This window comes from Falco cherrug, chromosome W, assembly GCF_023634085.1.
Source record: "Falco cherrug isolate bFalChe1 chromosome W, bFalChe1.pri, whole genome shotgun sequence".
In the NCBI taxonomy this organism is placed as follows: Eukaryota; Metazoa; Chordata; class Aves; order Falconiformes; family Falconidae; genus Falco; species Falco cherrug.
In genome coordinates, this window is record NC_073719.1 from 6,381,587 (window position 1) to 6,403,319 (window position 21,733).

Consider the following 21,733-nt stretch of genomic DNA (forward strand, 5'->3'; position numbering starts at 1 on the left):
TAGGGGTTGTGGGGTAGAAGATGGCATGTTCTGTATGTCCTTTGCTGGACTTGAATCCCTGATTGCAAAGGTTACTCCATAGCATTTTAACCTTGCTATTTATTTTATGTGTGTGTGTGTGTGCATGTACATACACTTGTGCATGAAAAGAGGGATCTAAATTAAAAAGTATAGGAGGTTTGATCTGCAGCTTTAGATATTCACCCCCAAAGAGCTTCACAAGATGTAAAGTGATAGTCTGCATCTACCTTAAATATTTATTAATTGGGGGGTGGGGGTGGGGGGGTGGGGGTGGAGAAGGTGGCACCAGTCATATTTTCCTAGCTGTACCAGCCAAACTTTAAACATCTATGTTAATAATACATTTCCCTCTGTCCTTTAGCACTTTGCTTCCCATTCCAAAACTTGTTGTATTTAATCAAGAAAATTGGATAATTTTCTCAGTATGCTGAGGAATGGGCCATGGATAGAAACATTGCTCTAACAGTCTTCTTTCTTCCAGCTTCAGAAGAGTATTGTGTACAATTTGTTTTCTCTCCCCTTGTATCTTTGAACTTTTCTCAAGGGAACAAGGGACTTCATAGTAGCAAATGGCTCTCTTCCATCTTTCTGAATTCTTAAGTTTTTTTGTTGGTTCCCCTCCCTCACCTTCCCAGTCATTGGGCTGGAGACAGGAATAAAAGGTGTGAAGTTTCAAGGCCAATTTTATACAAGAAATCAGAGTAATGTCTCAAAGACACAATCACATCCCTAAAAGGTCTAAAAAATAGTCTGTGACTGCTACCTTCAGCTGGTCTCAGTCTTTTCTTTCTTCTTCATGCATATTTAATAAGACGAAGGTGAAATCAGTACTCTAAACAATAATATTAGAAGACATTTTATATATTGTATAAAGAAGAAAATCTGAAGGGGAAAATTAATGGGAAGGTTTGAAGGTACCATGATTTCCCTCATCATGAACATGAGAGAATTAGATTCTAAATGTGGTCGCTACTGACTGGAAGCAATAGCAACTCCATAGAACTTTTCACCTGCTGAACAGAGCCCACTGTGCTCATTCAGTTGTTTTAGTATATTTTACAGTTTGTCTTCTTCTGTTTTGTCTTTTTCTTTCAACAAAATGAAAATAGAGCTCGGAAGTAAGTTGTATGAGCTGTTCCTTCCTAAATTTGCCAAATTTACCTCTGTCTGCATGCAAAAAATAGTCGTTGTTAACTTCAATGGTCTGATTGCTGCCATGGAAACACAATCCAGAATCATGATCTTGTGCCATGATAAGTGAAGTTCATAAAATCAAATGTTTCATATTTCTTTGTAATGTATTTAAGAACAAAAGTCTGCCATTTTTATTTTAATCTGGCTGCTGCAGCTAAAAATTTACCATTACCTAGAGATATATGTTTTCCAGTCTGTGCCAGGTTTTGGATTGGTTACCATTAGGTATTATCACATTGATGTCAGCTGGTACTTTTTTTTATTTCTACAATAAAAATGGATTGCTCAAAATTTTAAAATTTGGCATACTAACTGGAAAATAGATGTTTCAGAAAAAATATTAAGAAAAGCAGAAAAATTCTACATATTCTACAAATTGTTTGAGAGAGTACTCACCAAAACACTAGGATTATCATTCTCTAGTCAAATCATTACATGCTTATATCTGAGTAAATATTTTGTTCTGGGACAGAAATGATAAAACTCATTACTTTGGAGGCTCCTCCATAATATTTGCTTTAGAATACCTGCCGCTTGCAGCCTCTGAAAGCATTATTTCTATAAACTGCATTTACATTGTGCTCTGAAGTAAGCCTCCAGGGGAAGAAGAATGTATGACATTCCAGTAACAAGCTGCTGGAATTTCAATTTTATATGAACAATTCATTTCTACCTTAACAGAGTTATTCCCACATATTAAGAAAATTACTTCACAGCATTCTTTTTCATGGAGGTTAGCCTAGATGTGAAAGGCAAATGTATGGTAACTAAATATCTGACACAAACTTCTGATTTTGGAGTATCTCCCCAAAGGCTTTTATTTAAAAAAATTGTAAAAAAAACCCCAAATTGATACATTGTTGAACTTAACAGTCTTCATCTGCTCAGAATTTAAGTGGTAATTTGTATCCATTTCCCCCAGTTTAGTTTGGAAAAATAAATATCCCTGAACAGGACTCTTTCCCAGCAATTCTGCATCCAGGTTAAAATAATTTATACCAGTTTTGAAAACATCAAGATATTTGAGATGAACAGATTGGTTGGCTTCCAGGAGTTTAAGGGAATAATCCTGATCCTGTTACCGAAATCTCGGAATGAAGAACTTATTGACACCAACGTGATGTAGATAAGCAGACACTTCTTTATTAACGGCCGGGTGCGAGTGAGTCTTCTCACGATCAACGCACACCAAGTTTCAAAATCAGACACCATATATAGAACTTATTCATACATATTCATTAAGTATTCATGCATAACCATGATATTTCCCGTAAATCATTAACATATTCTCCTCCTATATCCGATTCTGCGCAGTAGAGCTTAGAAAGGTCTAGAAATGGGTCTGGGGTACAATTTGGGTAGGTGGTATATGAGTCGGTGGTCGCGATCTCCCCCTGCCAGAATTGCCTTTTACTAAAGTTCAGGGTTTCTTGGCAGGTAACCACAAGCTGTTCCAGTCGACTCTCCCCAGTTTCCATTAATCTTATATTCTGACATTTCAATACACTTTCTACATACAGAAGACTAGTCAAATACAAAGAAACCTTTCAAACCCTAAATTTATTACCTAAGTTTTAACAATGATTCTAGCCCATTCTTCTGGCCTTGGTACGGGATGTACAGAGGATCTCATAGCAGCTTTTACTATATAACTATAAGTTTCATTAAAATATATTTCTTATCCTTCTATATTTCTATTTTATAAAATGATTTTATAAAATCAAATAATCAATCCAATAAAGTCAATCAATCTTAACTTATTAGCAAATCTGTAACAATCCAACTAAAGGCATTGGAAGTTTTGTCATTAATTTAAATAGGGTCAGAATTTCATCCCCCATATTCAAAACTGTCATGGTTTAAACCCCAGCTAGCAACCAAGTGCCATGCAGCTGCTCACTCACTCCCCGCCCCACCCGGATGCGATGGAGAGGAGAATCAGGAAAAAGGTAAAACTCAAGGGTTGAGATAAGAAAAATTTAATAATTCAAATAAAATAAAATTATATCAATACTTCTACTACTACTAATAACTACAATAACAACGACAACAACAACAATAATAATAATAATAATAGGGAAGGGGAGAGGAATAAAATCCAAAGGGAAGGGAAAAACACCCAAAAAATGCACAATACAATTGCTCACCACCCGCTGAACGATGCCCAGCCAGTCCCAAACAACAATTGACAGGCCCCAGCCAACTCCCCCCAGTTTACATACTGAGCATGATATTCTATGATATGGAATATCCCTTTGGCTAGTTCAGGCCAGCTATCCTAGCTGTGTCCCCTCCCAATTTCTTGTGCCCCTCCAGCATTCTTGCTGGCAGGGCCCAAGAAACTGAAAAGTCCTTGACTTAGTATAAACATTACCTAGCAACACCTAAAAACATCAGTGTGTTATCAATGTTGTTCTCACACCAAATAAAAACCACAGCACTGCACCAGCTACTAGAGAAGAAAATTAACTCTATCCCAGCTGAACCCAGGACAGTATTCACCCCTTATTCCATACCATTCACATCAGGCCACATTTTCCAATACACAGTCACCTTTCTTGTCTTTTACTATAAACACACAGATATCATTCCCTTAGTCTATGGACCATCCCTCTAAAAATCCATTGAGTTCATTTAGTCCATGATGTCGGGCTCCATCCATCATAAGTGTTTCAAGTCAGGAAAGATGGTGCGAGGTGTTGGATTGGTCCATGTTGAAGCCAGTTCTGATTCTATCACTGCCGCACTGATTCAGTTTCATTAAAGTTCATTCTTCATTAATGTGGTGATCGGAAGTCAGGTTCAGAACTCCAAATCCAGAATGGCAGACTGGTGCTGCAAGGTGCCCAGTGCAATGAAGGGCATACAGAAGTGATAATATACAGTGTTGTATAGCAATTAACATCACACAATTTAATTAATTGGCTATTTTTGCCCAGAATCAAATTCCCTTGAGGGATTTGAACTTCCCCATCCTCCCTCATTACCCACCAAGTGCACCCAGGCCCTTCAGCAAAAGCAATCCCATGGATGGGTTTGCCTTTGCCTGAGGCAGGAATGACGCAGACCATTTTCCCTAACATATTTTTTATGTGCATTACAGGAACTTTATCCCCTTCTACAATACATAAAAGCTTTGATTGGGTAGGACCAGCTCAGATGTCAGATCCTCTAGTGTTGACTAACCAGATGGCTTTTGCTAAGTGTGTATCCCAGTATTTGAAGGTCCCACCACCCATTGCTTTCAGTGTAGTCTTTAACAGTCCATTGTATCATTCGATTTTCCTAGAGGCTGGTGCATGACAGGGGATGTGATATACCCACTCAATGCCATGGTCTTTGGCCCAAGTGTCTATGAAATTGTTTCAGAAATGAGTCCTGTTGTCTGATTCAATTTTTTCTGCAGTGCCACATCACCATAAAACTTGTTTTTCAAGGCCCAGGAGAGTGTACCAGGCAGTGGCACAGGATATGTTTCCAGCCATCCAGTGGTTGCTTCCACCATTGTAAGCACATGGCACTTGCCTTGGCAAGTCTGTGGGAGTGTGATACAGTCAATCTGCCAAGCCTCACCATATTTATATTTCAGCCATTGTCCTCCATACCACAGAGGCTTTAACCATTTGGCTTGCTTAATTGCAGTGCATGTTTCACATTAATGGATGACCTGTGCAATAGTTTCCATGGTCAAGTCCACCCCTCGATCACGAACCCATCTATATGTTGCATCTCTTCCAATTGCCTTGTCAATGTCCCCTTCTCTAGAAATCAATCACAGCTGCTTGGCTTCCCTACCCTCTAATTCCAAGCTATCACCCCCATTATCCCAACATCAAAGCAACCAGGTGATAATGTACTCACCAGGATGACGGCTAAAATCTTTTTGCATATCCCACAGCTCATTCAGGAATAGGGATCAAGTCATTACCTCTTACTCAGCCTCTTCCTCCTGTTCCTGTTATGGCCCTGCTTCAACCTTCTTTACTAAACGAGCTGTTTTCCGTGTCCGTTTCTTCTTCTGTATAGGAGTGACTGATACTGGCATGGGTTAGTCCTCTGCATCACTCATCACAGGGGTTGGAGTAGTTGTAGTGCCACTTGTCAGATTTTGAGTAGCCACAGTCACCAAGATTTGAATAGCTACAGCGCTTGTCACTGGAGTTTGGGTACCCGCAGTACTTATCACCAAAGTCTGAGTAGCGGCAGTGCCTGTTGCAATGGTTTGAGTAGCCACGATGCTTGTTGCAGTGGTTGGAGTAGCTGCAGTACCTGTCATTGGGGTTTGAGTAGCTACAGTGCTTGTCACAGTGGTTGGAATAGCCGCAATGCCTATTGCTGGGGTTTGAGTAGCTGCAGTGTTTGTCATGGCCATTGGAATAGCTGCAGCTAGTCGCTTAATCCTCAACAAGGTTTGAACCACATTCAGCATTCCCAGCAATAGAACCAGGGCCACTAATATGCTGGTCTCAGCATCCCAAGGATACTCAAAATTTTTCAAAAGCCTTAAATGCTTCTGTAATTGGCCTAGAGGAGAAGGAGAAGGTGTAATGAGATAGACTGCATGACTGACTCTCCAAAAAGGAAAAACCAGAAGCACAATTATCTGTAATCCCTGCCAGAGGGCGTTCGAAGAACAGGGGCAATGGCAATGCTGAGTACACAGACCAGATTAGTTTTACAACCAGCGAGTCTGTCATATCATAAGCAAGCACTATAAAGTACAACACAATGATAACTTTAACCCTGGCCCCACGGACCATAAACAGCACCACAGGGAACACATACTGCAAGTAAAGTACGTAACGCAACCCTGACATCATGGGCAGCAACTTTGACAGCAAAGAAAACAACATTGTGGCCAGCGATTATTAAACCAATATAATGAATATTTATATCAATTTTGTTCTAACACACTCTAGTGAGAGCTGTCTTTATCTCAACCCTTCAGGCCCCACACTGGGCAACAAAAAGGACTGTCGTGGTTTAAACCCCAGCCAGCAACTAAGTACCACACAGCTGCCCGCACACTCCCGCCGCCACCCCCCCCCCCCCCCGAGGGATGGGGAGGAGAATCAGGAAAAAGGTAAAACTCAAGGGTTCAGATAAGAACAATATAATAATAATAATAATAATAATAATAACAACAACAACAATAATAACAACAACAATAATAATAGGGAAGGGGAGAGGGATAAAATCCAAAGGGAAGGGGAAAAAAACCCAAGTGATGCACAGTACAATTGCTCACCACCTGCTGACCAATGCCCAGCCAGTCCCCAAGAAGTGATCAGCAGGCCCTGGCCAACTCCCCCCAGTTTATATACTGAGCATGATATTCTATGATATGGAATATCCCTTTGGTTAGTTCAGGTCAGCTGTCATCGAATCGTAGAATCATTTAGATTGGAAAAGACCTTTAAGATCAAGTCCAACAGTTAACCTAACACTGACAAGTCCACCACTAAACCATGTCCCTAACCACTGCATCTACAAGTTTTTTAAACACCTCCAGGGATGGTGATTCCACCACCTCCCTGGGCAGCCTGTTCCAATGCTTGACCACCCTTTCAGTGAAGACATTTTGCCTAATATCCAATCTAAACCTCCCCTGGTGCTACTTGACACTGTTTCCACTTGACTGATTGCTTGTTATCTGGGAGAAGAGACCTACCCCCATCTGCCTTACAGCCTCCTTTCAGGTACTTGTAGAGAGAAACAAAGTTCTTAATGAGACTTCTTTTCTCCAAACTAAATAACCCCCATTCCTTCAGCCACTCCTCATATGACTCATGCTCCAGACCGGCTTTATTGCCCTAGCTTTGTTGTCCTGTCTGCGTCCCCTCCCAGTTTCTTGTGCCCCTTCAGCCTTCTTGCTTGTAGGGCCCAAGAAACTGAAAAGTCCTTGACTTAGTATAAACATTACTTAGCAACTAAAAACATCAGTGTGTTATCAACATTCTCATACTAAATCCAAAACACATCACTGCACCAGCTACTAAGAAGAAAATTAACTCTATCCCAGCTGAAACCAGGACAAAAAATTTAGAGAAGGCAAAACAATTTTTCACATTAGGGTTTGATTGGAGCACTTTGACGCATACAAAGCCTTGAACTGAAAAAGAATATCTCCTTTGCAACTACTGTGAATGTACTATATAGGCTGGCAGTGGCATGGAGTTCTTTTGTGCCATTGCAAGAGTTTTAGTTTTTGCTTTACAAGAACAATTTTATATGCTTTTGTGCAGTCATGTTTTCTTTATAAGTTATATATATAGCTAAGATGATAAATGAGAACTAGGCAGAGTATGTGTTAGCAACCTATGTGCCACAAAATGCTACCAACCTTATTTTCATTTGAGAGTTAACCAAACGGATGGCTTGATTGCCTGTTGAGCTACTAGTAGACTGCATGGCATCTATGACATGTTTTTATGATTTGATTTGTTGGTTTTGAAAAATGCTATTTCTTACTTAGAATATCCACCAGAAAAATCATTGAAAGTCCAAATAATTCTACCTTAGGAAGCATTTTTAAAAACCACTTATACTTAAGAGATAAATTGCTTATTTTTTAAAATCACATCTAAAAACCACTCCTTTAGTAGTTAATCTGAAAAACATGGAGTTTGATTCAGGGAACACATAGGAAAGTTCAATTACATATCTTTCAGAGTATGTGCATCACTACTTAATAATAATGCAGTTAGCTAAGCATTAAAGAGAAAATATACCCTTGATTCTTTCATAATTTTTACAGCAGTCTAGTTTAAAAAGTGCATTGGGAAAGGTATGCCTAAATTCACAAATATTCAGAGCAGTAAGAAAATTAAATGTATTGGCAAGTATGTTGGTTATTTAGCTGCTGGTCAGATGGAAGTTCTGTTTAAAGTAATAAGAAACTCACTTATCACTGTAATTCCATCAAGTTAAAACACCTGCTAATCCAATCCATTTCTGACAGAACAGGGCTAATACCTGTATCTAGTCATGTAGGCATGGGAAGATTCTTGATTGCTACAACATTAATGACAAAAAAGCATTTGTTCTGTTTCTTCCTATATCTACTTGTAATGATACTAAGGCTTTTGAGAAATGTTTTGGCTTTCTTTCATATAGTCTGGATAAATTTTTATCTCCCTGTTATCTCCTGCAATTTTACCCATGGCAAACAGTACTCTTAAGGACATGATATTTCCTTGCTCTTTTTCTTTTGCAATGTTGAAGAGGCATGCTTCTTATTGTACCAGACAGACACATGACCAATTCTGACTTTATACAAAGCTCTTGAGGCATTGTCCATGCAGTTATCTGTTCTTGTAAGTTTTATGCATGCTTTTTTAGAAGTTTTAAGATGACCGCACAGGTACACACATGCACACACAAAAATCTGACTTAAAATTCCACTTTTTAGATTAAGAAGTGTAAAAATGGAACAAAGGAAACTGAATGATCAAGCCAACACTTTGGTGGACCTGGCAAAGGTTAGTAGGCAATTATTGTTGTTTTGTGTCAACATTCATCCTTTCCAAATGAAGAGGTCATAAGTGAAAAAGTTATGAACTATATATGCAAATATCATTAACAAATTTGTTAATTCTAGAAAATGAAAACATCTTTTTGGGGGTTAACATTTATTAAGTGAAACATCTTGTTTATGGCTCTGACCAAGGTCTGAATGTACCTTTAATTTTTTGAACATTTGGAAAAGATTTCATAACTAAAGGGCTGATCCTGAGAGCTGCTGAAACAGACTCCAGTGATCATTGCAAATTCTTAGGATGAACTTTGACTAGGCAATGTTTGTGTAGTCTTGTATAATAAAAAGGCTTCTTGTATGGAGACAGACTATGCTGTGAGGGACTGTAGTTCACAGGCCCTCACATAGGCTGAACTTCGGGGTTTTGGTTTTCCATTCCTGTTCTCTTATGAAGCAGTGACTTTAGACAAATAACTTTAGATCTGTATTTGTTACAAATTTTTGTAATGAATAATAACTTCACACTTTGCTGATATATTATAAGGATTTGTTATTCTTTTTAAAGCCATTTGAGATCAACTAAAAGAGACTATTCAATTGCAAACTGTTAGTGGAGAAATATCAAGCCAGGTCCAGCAGTCTGACAGAGGTGAGGCTACTGCAGCTCCATGCCCCCTAGGTCCAACCATTAGCAAAGCTGAAGATATATTCCCGGTAGTCACACACACACACAGATGACATATAAATAACATATATACATGGCTGGCAACACAGATCACAGACAAACACACACATAGCACTCACATGAACACAAAGAGCACCAATGGCCTTCTGCTGCTCTCCTCTCTGGATGAACAGGATCACAGAATGGCTGAGGTTGGAAGAGACCTTTGGTGGTCATCTTGTCCAACCTCCCAGCTCAAGCAGGGCCACATAGAGCCAGTTGTCCAGGACCATGTACAGATGATTTTTTAATATCTCCAAGGAGGGAGACTTTACAACTTCCCTGGGCAACCTGTTCCAGTGCTCGGTCACCCTCACAGTAAAAAACTGTTTCCTGATGTTCAGATGGAACCTCCTGTGTTTCTGTTTGTGCCCATTGCCTCTTGTCCTGTTACTGGGCAAAACTGAAAAACGCCTGACTCCATCCTCTTTGCACCCTCCCTTCAGGTATTCATATACATTAGAATCATAGAACCATTTAGGTTGGAAAAGACCTCTGAGAGCATCAAGACCAACCATTAACCCAGGACTACCAAGTCCACCACTAAACCATGTCCCTAACCACTGCATCTACAAGTTTTTTAAACACCTCCAGGGATGGTGATTCCACCACCTCCCTGGGCAGCCTGTTCCAATGCTTGACCACCCTTTCAGTGAAGACATTTTTCCTAATATCCAATCTAAACCTCCCCTGGTGCTACTTGACACTGTTTCTGCTTGTCTGATTGCTTGTTATCTGGGAGAAAAGACCTACCCCCACCTGCCTACAACCTCCTTTCAGGTAGTTCTAGAGAGTGATAAGGTCCCTCCTGAGTGTCCTCCTTTCCAGACTAAACAACCCCAGTTCCCTCAGCCACTCCTCATAAGACTTGTTCTCTAGACCCTTCACCAGTTTCATTGCCCTTCTCTGGATACGCTCCAGCACCTCAATGTCTGTCTTGTAGTGAGGGGCCCAAAACTGAACCCAGTATTCAAGGTGCAGCCTCAGCAGTGCTGAATACAGGGGGACAGACAATCACTTCCCTAGTCCTGCTGGCCACACTGTTTCAGATACAAGCCAGGATGCTATTGGCCACCTGGGTGCACTGCTGGATCATATTTATCCAGCTGTCAACCAGCACCCCCAGGTTCTTTTCTTCCAGGCAGCTTTCAACCACTCTTTCCCAAGCCTGCAGTGTTGCATGGGGTTGTTGTAACCCAAGTGCAGGACCTGGCACTTCTCCTTGTTGAACCTCATACAATTGGCCTCAGCCCATCGATTCAGCCTGTCCAGATCCCTACCCTCAAGCAGATCAACACTCCCCCCCAACTTGGTGTCATCTGCAAACTTACTGAGGGTGCACTTGATCCCCTCATCCAGATCAATGATAAAGATATTTAAAAGGACTGTCCCCAATACTGAGCCCTGTGGAACACCACTTGTGACCAGCCACCAGCTGGACGTAACTCCATTCACCACCACTCTTTGGGCCTGGCCATCCAGACAGCTTTTTACCCAGTGAAGAGTACACCCCTCCAAGCCACGAGCAGCCAATTTCTCCAGAAGAATGCTGTGGGAAAATGTGTCAAAGGCTTTACTAAAGTCTAGGTAGAAAACATCCACAGCCTTTCCCTCATCCACTAGGCAAGTCACCTTGTCATAGAAGGAGATCAAGTCGTCAAGCAGAACAGGCCTTTCATAAACCCATGCTGGCTGGGCCTGATCCCCTGGTTGTCCTGCACATGCCACATGATGCCGTTCAAGATGATCTGTTTCATAACTTTCCCCAGCACCAAGGTGATAAGCCTGTAGTTTCCCAAATCCTCCTTCCAGCCCTTCTTGTAGATGGGCATCACACTGGGTAACCTTCAGTCTTCTTGACCTCCCCGGTTAGCCAGGACTGCTAATAAATGATTGAAATTGGCTTGGTGAGTAATTCTGCCAGCTCCCTCAGTACCCTCAGGTGGATCCCATCTGGCCCCATAACAGACTTGCCTGTGCCTAAGAAGTGGTGTAGCAAGTCGCTAACCATTTCCCTTTTGGTTATGGGGTCTTCATTCTACTCCTCATCTCTGTTTTCCAGCTCAGGAGGCTGGGTGCCCCAAGAAGAACTGGTCTTAGTATTAAAGACTGAGGCAAAGAAAGCATTAAGTACCTCAGCCTTTTCCTCATCCTTTGTCACTATGTTTCGCCCCTGCATCCAATGAAGGATGGAGATTCTCCTTAGCCCTCCTTTTGTTCCTACTGTATTTCTAAACATTTTAAAATGTCTTTTACATTAGTAGCCAGTTGAAGTTCTAGTTGGACTTTGACCCTTCTAATTTTTTCCCCTGCATAACCTCACAACATGTTTGTAGTCCTCCTGCGTTGCCTGCCCATTCTTCCAATGGTCATAGACTCTCTTTTTTTTTCCTGAGTTCCAGCCAAAGTTCTCTATTCAGCCAGGCCAGTCTACTTCCCTGCCAGCTCGTCTTTTGGCACATGGGCACAGCCTGCTCCTGCACCTTTAAGATTTCCTTCTTGAAGAATGCTGGGCCTTCCTGGACTCCTTTGTCCTTCAGGACTTTGACCCAAGGGACTCTGTCAACCAGACCTCTAAACAGGCTAAAGTTGGCCCTCCGGAAGTCCAAGGTGGAAGTTCATCTGACCCCCCTCCTTACTTCTCCAAGAATCGAAAACTCTGTCATTTTGTGATCGCTATGCCCAAGACAGCCTCCAACCAACACATCACCCACAAGTCCTTCTCTGTTCACAAACAACAGGTCTAGCAGGGCACCTTCCCTATTTGGCTCACTCACCAGCTGTGTCCGGAAGATACTTCCACACACTCCAGGAACCTCCTAGACTGCTTCCTCTCCACTGTATTGTATTTCCAGCAGACAACTGGTAAGTTGAAGTCCCCCACAAGAACAAGGGTTAGAAATCATGAGACTTCTCCCAGCTGCTTATAGAATATTTCATCTGCCTCTTTATCCTGGTTGGGTGGTCTTTAAAAGACCATGATATCTTCCTTGTTGGTCTTTCCCCTGATTCTTACCCATAAACACTGAACCCTTTCACCATCATTGTCAAGCTCTAGACAGTCAAAACAGTCTCTGCATTGATGAGAACCCCCCTGAGCCTTCTCTTCTCTGGGCTAAACAGTCCCAGCTCTCTCAGCCTTTCCTCATAGGAGAGATGCTCCAGTCCCTTAATCATCTTTGTGGCTCTGTTTTGCACTGAGAGGTTCTGGTTTGTTATGATCCCAGTAAGAAAGGCACTTAGGCTCTGTAAGGTATCATTTAGAATGCTATTTATCTAACACTATAAGGAGAGAATACCATTCCTTTAGATGCTGGGAATCCTGAGTGGTGTAGCGTTGAACAGGACTCCAACCCACATGCAGCATGCAATGCAGACCCTGTCCATAGCCGAGATTATCCCCTTTTGTTCTTTCAAGCCATTATAGGATTTTCTTACAAGGAAACAACTCTATTTATAATTTCTACTGTCAAAGAGAAAGGATGTTCACATAGGAACTTCTTGCTGTGCTTGTAGATACAGGCAAAGCCACGCAAGTGGCATAATCACCGGTACCAACTGGGAGCTGCTTGCAGGATCATATGTTACAATGAGCTGGCTGAGTTTATCTTGCGGCCAACAGATTTGTGCAACATAACAGGCCAGAAGACTACGATGTATGTGCACCATAGTGCAGCATGGCACAGCATAACACAGGCCTGAGCCCAGAACTGGACACAGGACTCCAGGTGTGGCCTCATCAGTGCTGAGTAGAGGGGAAGGATCACCTCCCTCAACCTACCGGCAATACTTTGTCTGATGCAGTCCAGGATACCATTAGCCACCTTTGCCATGAGCTCACACTGCTGGCTCATGTTCAACTTGGTGTCCACCAGAAACACCAGGGCTTTTTGTGTAGAATTGCTTTCCAGCTGGGCAGCCCCCAGCATATACTGATTGTTCTTCCCCAGGTGCAGGACTTAACACTTCCTCTAGTTGAACTGCATGAGGTTCTTGTCAGCCCACTTTTCCAGCCCGTCAAGGTCCCTCTGGATGGCAACACAACCCTCTGGTGCATTAGCCACCATCATCTGTGAACTTTCTGAGGGTACACACTGCCCCATCATCCAGGTCATTAATGAAGGTGTTGAACAGGATCGGACCCAATATTGATCCCTGGGGTATACTGCTAGTTACTGGCCTCCAACTAGACTTCATGCCACTGATCACCACCCTCTGGGCCCAGCTGTTCAGCCAGCTGTCTGCACATCCAGCCCAAACTTTGACAGCTTCTCTAAGAGGATCTTCTGGAAGACAGTGTCGAAGTGGAGTCAAGGTAGACAATAGCCACTGCTCTCCCCTCATCTACCAGACCAGTCATTTATTCATAGAAGGTTATCAAGTTGGTCAAGCATGACTGACCTCCCCTTGGTGAACCCTTGCTGACAAATTCTGATGTCCTTCATGTGCCTAGAGATGGCTCCCAGGATTAGCTGATCCATCACCTTCCCAGGGACAGAGGTGGTGCCGATCAGCCTGTAGTTCCCTGGTCCTTCTTGCCCTTCTTGAAGACAGGAGGGACATTTGCTTTCCTCCAGTCCTCGGGCACCTCTCCCAATTGCTGTCATTGTTCAAAGATTACTGACAGTGGCCTTGCAATGACATCAGCCAACTCCTTGAGTACTCAAGGGTGCATCTCATCAGGGCCCATGGACTTATGTATGCTTAAATATTCCCTGACCTGATCCTCTTCCACCAAGGGTAAGTCTTCCTTGCTCCAGACTTTCCTCCTGCTCTCTGAAACCTGGGTTTCCTGAAGGCTGGTCTTGCTAGTAAAGACTGAGGCAAAGGCAGCATTCAGTACCTCAGCCTTTTCCATGTCCTGTGTTGCCAAGGTTTCTGCCCCATTCAGCAATGGGCCCATATTTTACCTAGCCTTTCTTTTGTCACCTATGTACTTACAGAAGCTATTCTTGTTGTTTTTGACATCCCTTGCCAGATTAAATTCCAGGTAGGCTTTGGCTTTCCTCACTGTATCTCTGCATGCCTGGAAAATATCTCTGTATCCCTTCCAGGTTACCTGTCAATGCCTCTACCCTCTGTATACTTTATTTTTTATTTGTGAGTTCTGCATGGAACTCCTTGTTCATCCACACAGGCCTCCCATCATTTTTCAATCATGGAATCATAGAATAGCTCAGGTTGGAAGTAGCCTTGAAAGATTATCTGGTCCAACAGATCGTGGGAAAGGGAGCATAGATGAGATTATCTAGCATCCTATCCAATTGTGTCTTGAAAACCTCCAGTGATGGGGACTTTACCACATCCCTGGGGAGCTTTTTCCAGTAATTGATTGTTCTCACTGTAAAAATTTCTTTCTTATATCGAGATGAAACCTCTCCTGGTATAACTTGTGCCTGTTGCCCCTTGTCTTCTCCATGTGTTTCCTTGTCAAGAGAGACCTTCCGACCTCTTTGTAGCTGTCCTTTAAGTACTGAAATACTGTGATGAGGTCCCCCCTGAGCCTACCCTTCTCCAGTGAGAAAAGACCTAACTCCTTCAGTCAATTTTTGCCTGACTTCTTGCTTGTTGGGATGGACTGCTCTTGAGCTTGGAGGAGGTGATCCTTGAACATTAATCAGTTTTCTTGGGCCCCTATTCCCTCTGGGGCCTTATTGCATGGGACTCTACCAAGCCAGTACCTGAAGAGGCCAAAGTCTGCTCTCCTGACATCCAGGGTTGTGATCTGGCTTTTTGCCCAGCTCCCTCCCCTCAGGATCCTGAACTCTACCATCTCATGATCACTGCCAAGGCTGCCTTTGACCTTCACATCTCCAACAAGCCCTTCCTTGTTTGAGTATGAGGTCCAGCAGAGCACCTCTTCTTGATCGTTCCTTTGTCACTTGGATCAGGAAGTTGTCATCAATGTTCTTCAGGTATCTTGTGGCTTGCTTATGCCCTGTTGTGTTGTCCCTCCAGAAGATACTGAAGTGGTTGGAGTCTCCCATGAAGACCAGGGCCTGCAAACATGAGGCAGCTCCTAGAAGCTCCTAGTTGTCTGTAGAGGGCCTCATTTGCTTGTTCTTCCTGATCAGCAACCGCTACAATGCCACCCTTACCCATCTTGTCTTTCATCCTTACCCATAATCTCTCAGCTGTCTTCTTATCCATCCCCAGGCAGAGATCCATGCATTCCAGTTGCTTTCTCATATAAAGAGCAACTCATCATCATCATCTTCCTGTTCTGTCTTTCCTAAAAATACTGTATCCATCCATTGCAACACTCCAGTCATGGGAGCTATCCCACCACGTCTCTGTGATCCCAACAAGATCATACCCTGCACCTGCATATAGAGCTCTAATTCCTCATGTTTATTCCCTATGCTATGTGCATTAGTGTACATGTACTTCAGAGAGGCATCCCAGCATGCTAATTTCCCAGAAAGAATCTGCTGGGGTTTTTTTGCCATAATGGTGCCTTGTAGGCACTTCCTTGCTTACATGCAAATGTTGGAGGTGACCCTGTTTAAGCTCTATTTTGTTGATTTTCCATTCCTTTTCAGTCATATCACTCCAGGCATTTTGCTCATCAGTCCTGTCTATCACTCCCTTACAGGGCTGCTGGTAACTCCCTCACCTGTTGTTCCTAGTTTAAAGCTCTCCTTATCAGGTCAGCCATCCTACTGGAAAAGATACCTTTTCCCCACTTGATGAGGTAGAGCCCATATCTCCCAAGCACATGTTCATCCTCAAACAGGATCCCATGGTCATAGAAACCAAAAGTCTGTTGCTTACACAAGCTCCACAACCAATTGTTGACATTCTGTATCAATGCCCTCCTCCTTACAGCCTTTCCCCTTACAGACAGGATTGAGGAGAATACCACCTGGGATTCCATGCCCCTGACTATCACCCCCAAAGCTCAATAGTCACTTTTGATACTGTCCTAGTTGCCCCTGGCACTGTCATTGGTGCCCACACATAAGAAGAGCAGGGGGTAACAGTCAGAGGGTTGGACAAGCTTCAGCATTCTCTCCACAACATCCTGAATCCAGACCCCCAACAAGCAACAAACTTCTCTTAGACAATAGGTCAGGTCATCATATCAGTGCCTCCATCTCCTACAGCAGGGAGTTGCTCATTACTGTCACTCACCATTTTCTCCTGGTGGTCTTGCATGGTTTAGGGTCAGTTGGTCTAGATACTTTGCTTGAAAGCACATCCAGCTCCTCCTCAGCTTTGAGGACAGTGAACCTATTTTGTAGTTTTAAGACCTTAGGTGGAGCAGGAGCCTTCTACTGGAAGTCACCAGCTTCCATTCTTCACCTTCCCCAGAGGTTGCACTTACCATTCTGCTAGGGACAGATTGCTTGTGTCTCCATCACACCTGAGGTCTGGGGCTCTTGAAGCTGTTGCATCTCTGAGAAGATACTGTCTATCTCTCCGTCATCCTCGCTGATGCTGTGCAGCCTGTTGACTTCCTCCTGTAACTTCTTCAGGATGGAGTTCTATTAGTGAGAAAATATTTATATATATATACACACATATGCACAATGTGGAACTGTGGTGTGTTGACCTTGGGTGACTCTCAGACCCCCACCCAGTCACTCTCTTACTCTTCCTCCTCAAACAAGACAGGGGGAGAAAATATGATGAAAATGCTTGTGAGTCGAGATAAAGTCAGAGTGATCACTTGCCAATTACTGTCACAGGCAAAACAGATTCAACTTGAGGAAGATTAATTTTTTTCCAATTAAGAATAGAGTAGGATGGTGAGTAACAAAGACAAAAACTAAAACACCTTCACCTGACCCCACCTTTTTTTGTAGGCTCAACTTCACTCCTTCATTCCTGATTCTTCTATCTCCCCTCTCTGCCTCCCAAGCAGTGCAAAAGTAATGGGGTTAGTGTCAGTTCATAACAGTTCCTCTCTGCTGCTCCTTCCTCCTTACACTTTTCCCCTGCTCCAGCATAGGTCCTCTCCACAGGCTGCAGTCCTTCAAGAAAAAATCTGCTCCAGTGTACATTCTGCATGGGCCACAGTTCCTTCAGGAAATAATAATTTACTCCAGTGTGGGGTCATCCATGAACTGCAGTGTGAATATCTGCTCTGGCATGATCTTCCATGGTCTGCAAGGGAATATCTGCTTCAGTGCCCGGGGTACTTACTACTGCTACTTTTTCTATGACCCTGGTGTTTACAGAGTTGTTTTTTTCCTCACGCCTCACTGCCTGTCCAGCATTCTTGCCCTTTCTTAAATATGCTTTCACAGAGGCACCACCAGCCTCTCTAAGTGGCTCAGCTTTGGTCAGCAGCGGGTAAGTTGCAGAGCTGGCTGGAACCATCTGTGTCCAGCACAGTGCAGCCTCTTATCGCTTCTCACAGAAGCCACCCCTGTAGCCTGCCCTGGCTACCAAAACCTTGCCACTTTACACCCAATACACGATCCTTCCAGCAGCTGGATTCAGACACTCAGTATGCCCAGTAGCTCCCCCTGGAACCCATTGTCCCCAGTTACTGCCACCTGGATATATGAGTCCCTGAGGCCACAGTCCTACTCCAGTTGTTGGTACAGACCATCTTGCGCACATATGCATGCATGCATGCACACACAGACCTGGCTGGAGCTCCCCTGATTCCCTGGTAGTCAACCTCCCTTATGGTCTCACCCTTAGAGACACACATCCCCCCAGCAGGTTTCATCCATAGAGACACACAACACCACCCCACCCCCTCTCCCATCACCCCAGCATCTGGCTGGAACTCCCCTGGTCCTTCTAATAGCCAGCTCCTCCCATGGTCTTACCTTTAGACATACCCCCCCTGCCTGACTCTCAGGCCACTTCACCTACTCACAGGCTAGTCCAGCTTGATCTTTGCTAATATTCACACACTCACTCCCACACCACAGTTGTTCCAGTTACTGGCACCATGACCTCTGGCTCATGGTCCCACTCCAGTGGGACTTGGTCTCTCCAGTTGCTGGCAACACACACACACAAAGAAGCCCTCTGAGCCATGGTTTGACTCCAGTTGCTGGCACTCACACTCCCATACACATGTACATCAAACAGAGATTTGCTCACCCAGGAAAAGAGTTAGAAAGGAATTTAATAAGATAGGACAAACTGTGGTGATCAGGTGCAGGGCATAGCCAGATAAGTTTACTAACCAGCAAACTATTTGCACACAACCAACCCTTATTATCCCCTTACCCCTCCATTTTCCCACACTTGTTCCTCCCCAAATCACCTAGATCCCTCCTTTTCCCAGCCTTTGGTTCCTTCCCTAAACATCCCATAATGAGTCCTGTGCAACCCCAAAATATTCTTCCCCTGCATCCTATAATGTGTCCCATACCACAAGGCAGCAACACCCCTCGGTCCAAAACATGTTCCAGCATTGACTCAGGTTGATGGGTTTCACACCTGGACACTGGGGCTGAGGTTTTCCTCTGACAACTCTTGGAGGGGCCTGTCAGGGTGTCCCTTCCTCTGAGTCCTTAATTTGGGTTCCTGCCTGCCATTGCAAGCAGCCCAGCTGATTGTAAAGGATGCACATATATATTACCCAGAGGGCAGGTGTTGAGCAGCATGGTGACCACGTGGCAAAAAGCCATGTCCTCTGCTTCTCCTGAGCTTCTAGCACCTGGTAGAAGTGCAACCAATGCAGCCACACAGACAGAGCTCCTGTCAAAGCATGCAACCACACAGGCTTCAGACTGTGGGATGTGTGTGAGGATATTCCTGGAGATGGAGGGTGATAGTGAGCACACCTGTGGGAGGTGTGACCAGGTAGATGAATTGCTGGTGGCCCAGTTTCAGGAGAAGGTGGGCTGACTGAGGAGTCTGAGAAGGAGATTGACCAATGGAGCTGTGCTCTGCCATCTCTGGTACACAGAAACCAACTCAGCATGGCCACTATGGAGGTAGATTCAGGATCTGTTCTGTACCAGGAGGAAGGCAGAATTTTAAGGGATAGGGTGTGGTGGAAGCAGGTTACTGCACGGAGCTGTAAGAGGAACCCCTCCTTACCCTCTCAGCTATCTTTACAGAATAGGTATGAGGCCCTGGGTATGGTAGACAAAGCACATAATGAGAGAGGAGGAACCTATGCAAGCACTCTTGCCAAGGTCAGATCAACCAACTCCTCACAACAAGACCTGCATTAAGACCAGAGCTGAGAAGAAACAAGCGAATGGAAGCACCAATTTTCAGACTGGACCCTCTTTTCAGGGAAGTTTGCTGCCTCCCTGGGACCTGAATCAGGGATGTCACCAGACAACTGAAGAACTTAGTACAGCCTTCAGACTATTACCCACTCTGGCTTTTTCACGTAGGAACCAATAATGTTTCAACAAAATGCCCAAGGTCGATGAAAAGAGATTTCAGGGTTCTGGGAAGAATGCTAAAAGATTCAGGAGCACAAGTAGCGTTTTCCTTGATTCTCCTAGTAATGGGGAGACACTTTGGAAGAAACAGACAAACCCAAGATAACAATACTTGTGACTTTCCATTTGTGGACAGTGAAAATGTAAGGGACAAGTTGTATCAGCTGAATGTTCATAAGTCCATGGGGCCTAATAGGATGGATCCTAGAGTACTGAAGGAGATAGCAGATGTTACAGAAGGACTCCTCTTGATCATCTATCAAAGGTCTTGGAAGTCTGGAGAGGTCCCTGCTGGCTGGAAGCTAGCAAATGTTATTCCAGTTTACAAGAAAAGTGTGAGGGAAGACCCAGGAAACTGCAGGCCTGTTGGTCTAACCTCAGTTCCTGGAAAAATTATGCAGAAAATTATACTGGGTGCTATTGAAAGGCATTTAAAGAACAATGCAATCATCAGGCACAGTCAACATGGATTCACAAAGGGAAAGTCCTGTTAAACTACTTTGATAGCCTTCTGTTGTGGTTTAACCCCAGCCAGGAACCAAGCACCACGCAGCTGCTTGCTCACTCCCCCTCACCCAGAGGGATGGGGAGGAGGATCGGAAAGGAATGTAAAACTCAAGGGTTGAGATAAGAACAATTTAATAGGTAAAGCTAAAGGCATGCATGCAAGCAAAGCAAAACAAGGAATTCATTCACTACTTTCCATCGGCAGGCAGGTGTTCAGCCATCTCCAGAAAAGCAGAGCTCCATCACGCATAACGGTTACTTGGGAAGACAAACGCCATAATGCCAAATTTCCCACCCTTCCTTCTTCTTCCCCCAGCTTATATACTCAGCATGATGTCATATGGTATGGAATACCTCTTTGGCTAGCTTGAGTCACCTGTCCTGTCTGTGTCCCCTCCCAATTTCCTGTGCCCCTCCAGCCCTCTTGCTGGCAGGGCCCAAGAAACCGAAAAGTCCTTGACTTAGTGTAAACATTACCCAGCAACAACTAAAAATATCAGTGTGCTATCAACATTGTTTTCACATCAAATCCAAAATACAGCACTGAACCAGCCACTAAGAAGAAAATTAACTCTATCCCAGCTAAACCCAGGACACCTTGTACTTTAAGGTCACCTGCTTAGTGGATGAAGGAAAGGCAGTGGATGTAGTTCTTCTGGATTTCAGTGAGGCTTTTGATACTGCCCTTCACAGCATCCTTCTGGACGAGTTTTCCAACTGTGGGATGAGCATGTGCTGGGTGAAGAACTGGCTGAACAGCAGGGCTCAAAGGGTTGTAGTGAATGGGGCTACATCTGGCTGGTGACTGGTCACCAGCGGTGTTCCTCAAGGCTTAATTCTAGGGCCAGTTATGTTTAATATCTTTATCAACTATCTGGATGCAGGAGTTGAATGCAGCATTAGCAAGTTTGCTGATGATACTGAACTGGGGGATGCTGTTGATTCTCTTGAGGGACAAGAAGCCTTGCAGAGGGATGTAGATAGATCGGAGCATTGGGCTATGATTAATGGAGTGAAATTTAACAAGAACAAATGCCTGATTCTGCACTTGGGACAGAGTAATGCTGGGCACAAGTACAAGTTGGGAGAGGAATGGCTGGAGAGTGACCCTGCAGAAAGGGATGCGGAGGTGCTGGTTGACAGGAGGCTCAATATGACTCAGCAGTGTGCCCTGGCAGCCAAGAGGGGAAACCATATCATGGCATGCATTAAACACAGCATAACCAGCCGGTCAAAAGAGGCAATTATCCCACTGTATTTAGCAATGATGAAGCCTCACCTTGAGTACTGTGTGCAGTTCTGGGACTCTCCATTTAAAAAGGATGTTAGGGTACTTGAATGTGTCCAGAGGAAGGCAGCAAAGCTGGTGAAAGGGCTGGAAGGCATGTCCTGTGCAGAGTGGCTAAGAGCTCTGGGTTTGTCTAGTTTGGAAAAAAGGAG

At 43.8% G+C, this 21,733-nt stretch overlaps 1 protein-coding gene across 1 annotated transcript in view; it reads left to right on the forward strand.

Moving 5' to 3' along the window:
* LOC129734475 (small conductance calcium-activated potassium channel protein 2-like) overlaps nt 1–21,733 on the forward strand; it is a 51,330-nt gene that overhangs the window by 26,487 nt on the left and 3,110 nt on the right. Inside the window, exon 4 of the mRNA XM_055698034.1 lies at nt 8,627–8,696. Within this exon, the coding sequence (XP_055554009.1) occupies nt 8,627–8,696 (70 nt within the window). The remainder of the gene's footprint in view (nt 1–8,626; nt 8,697–21,733) is intronic.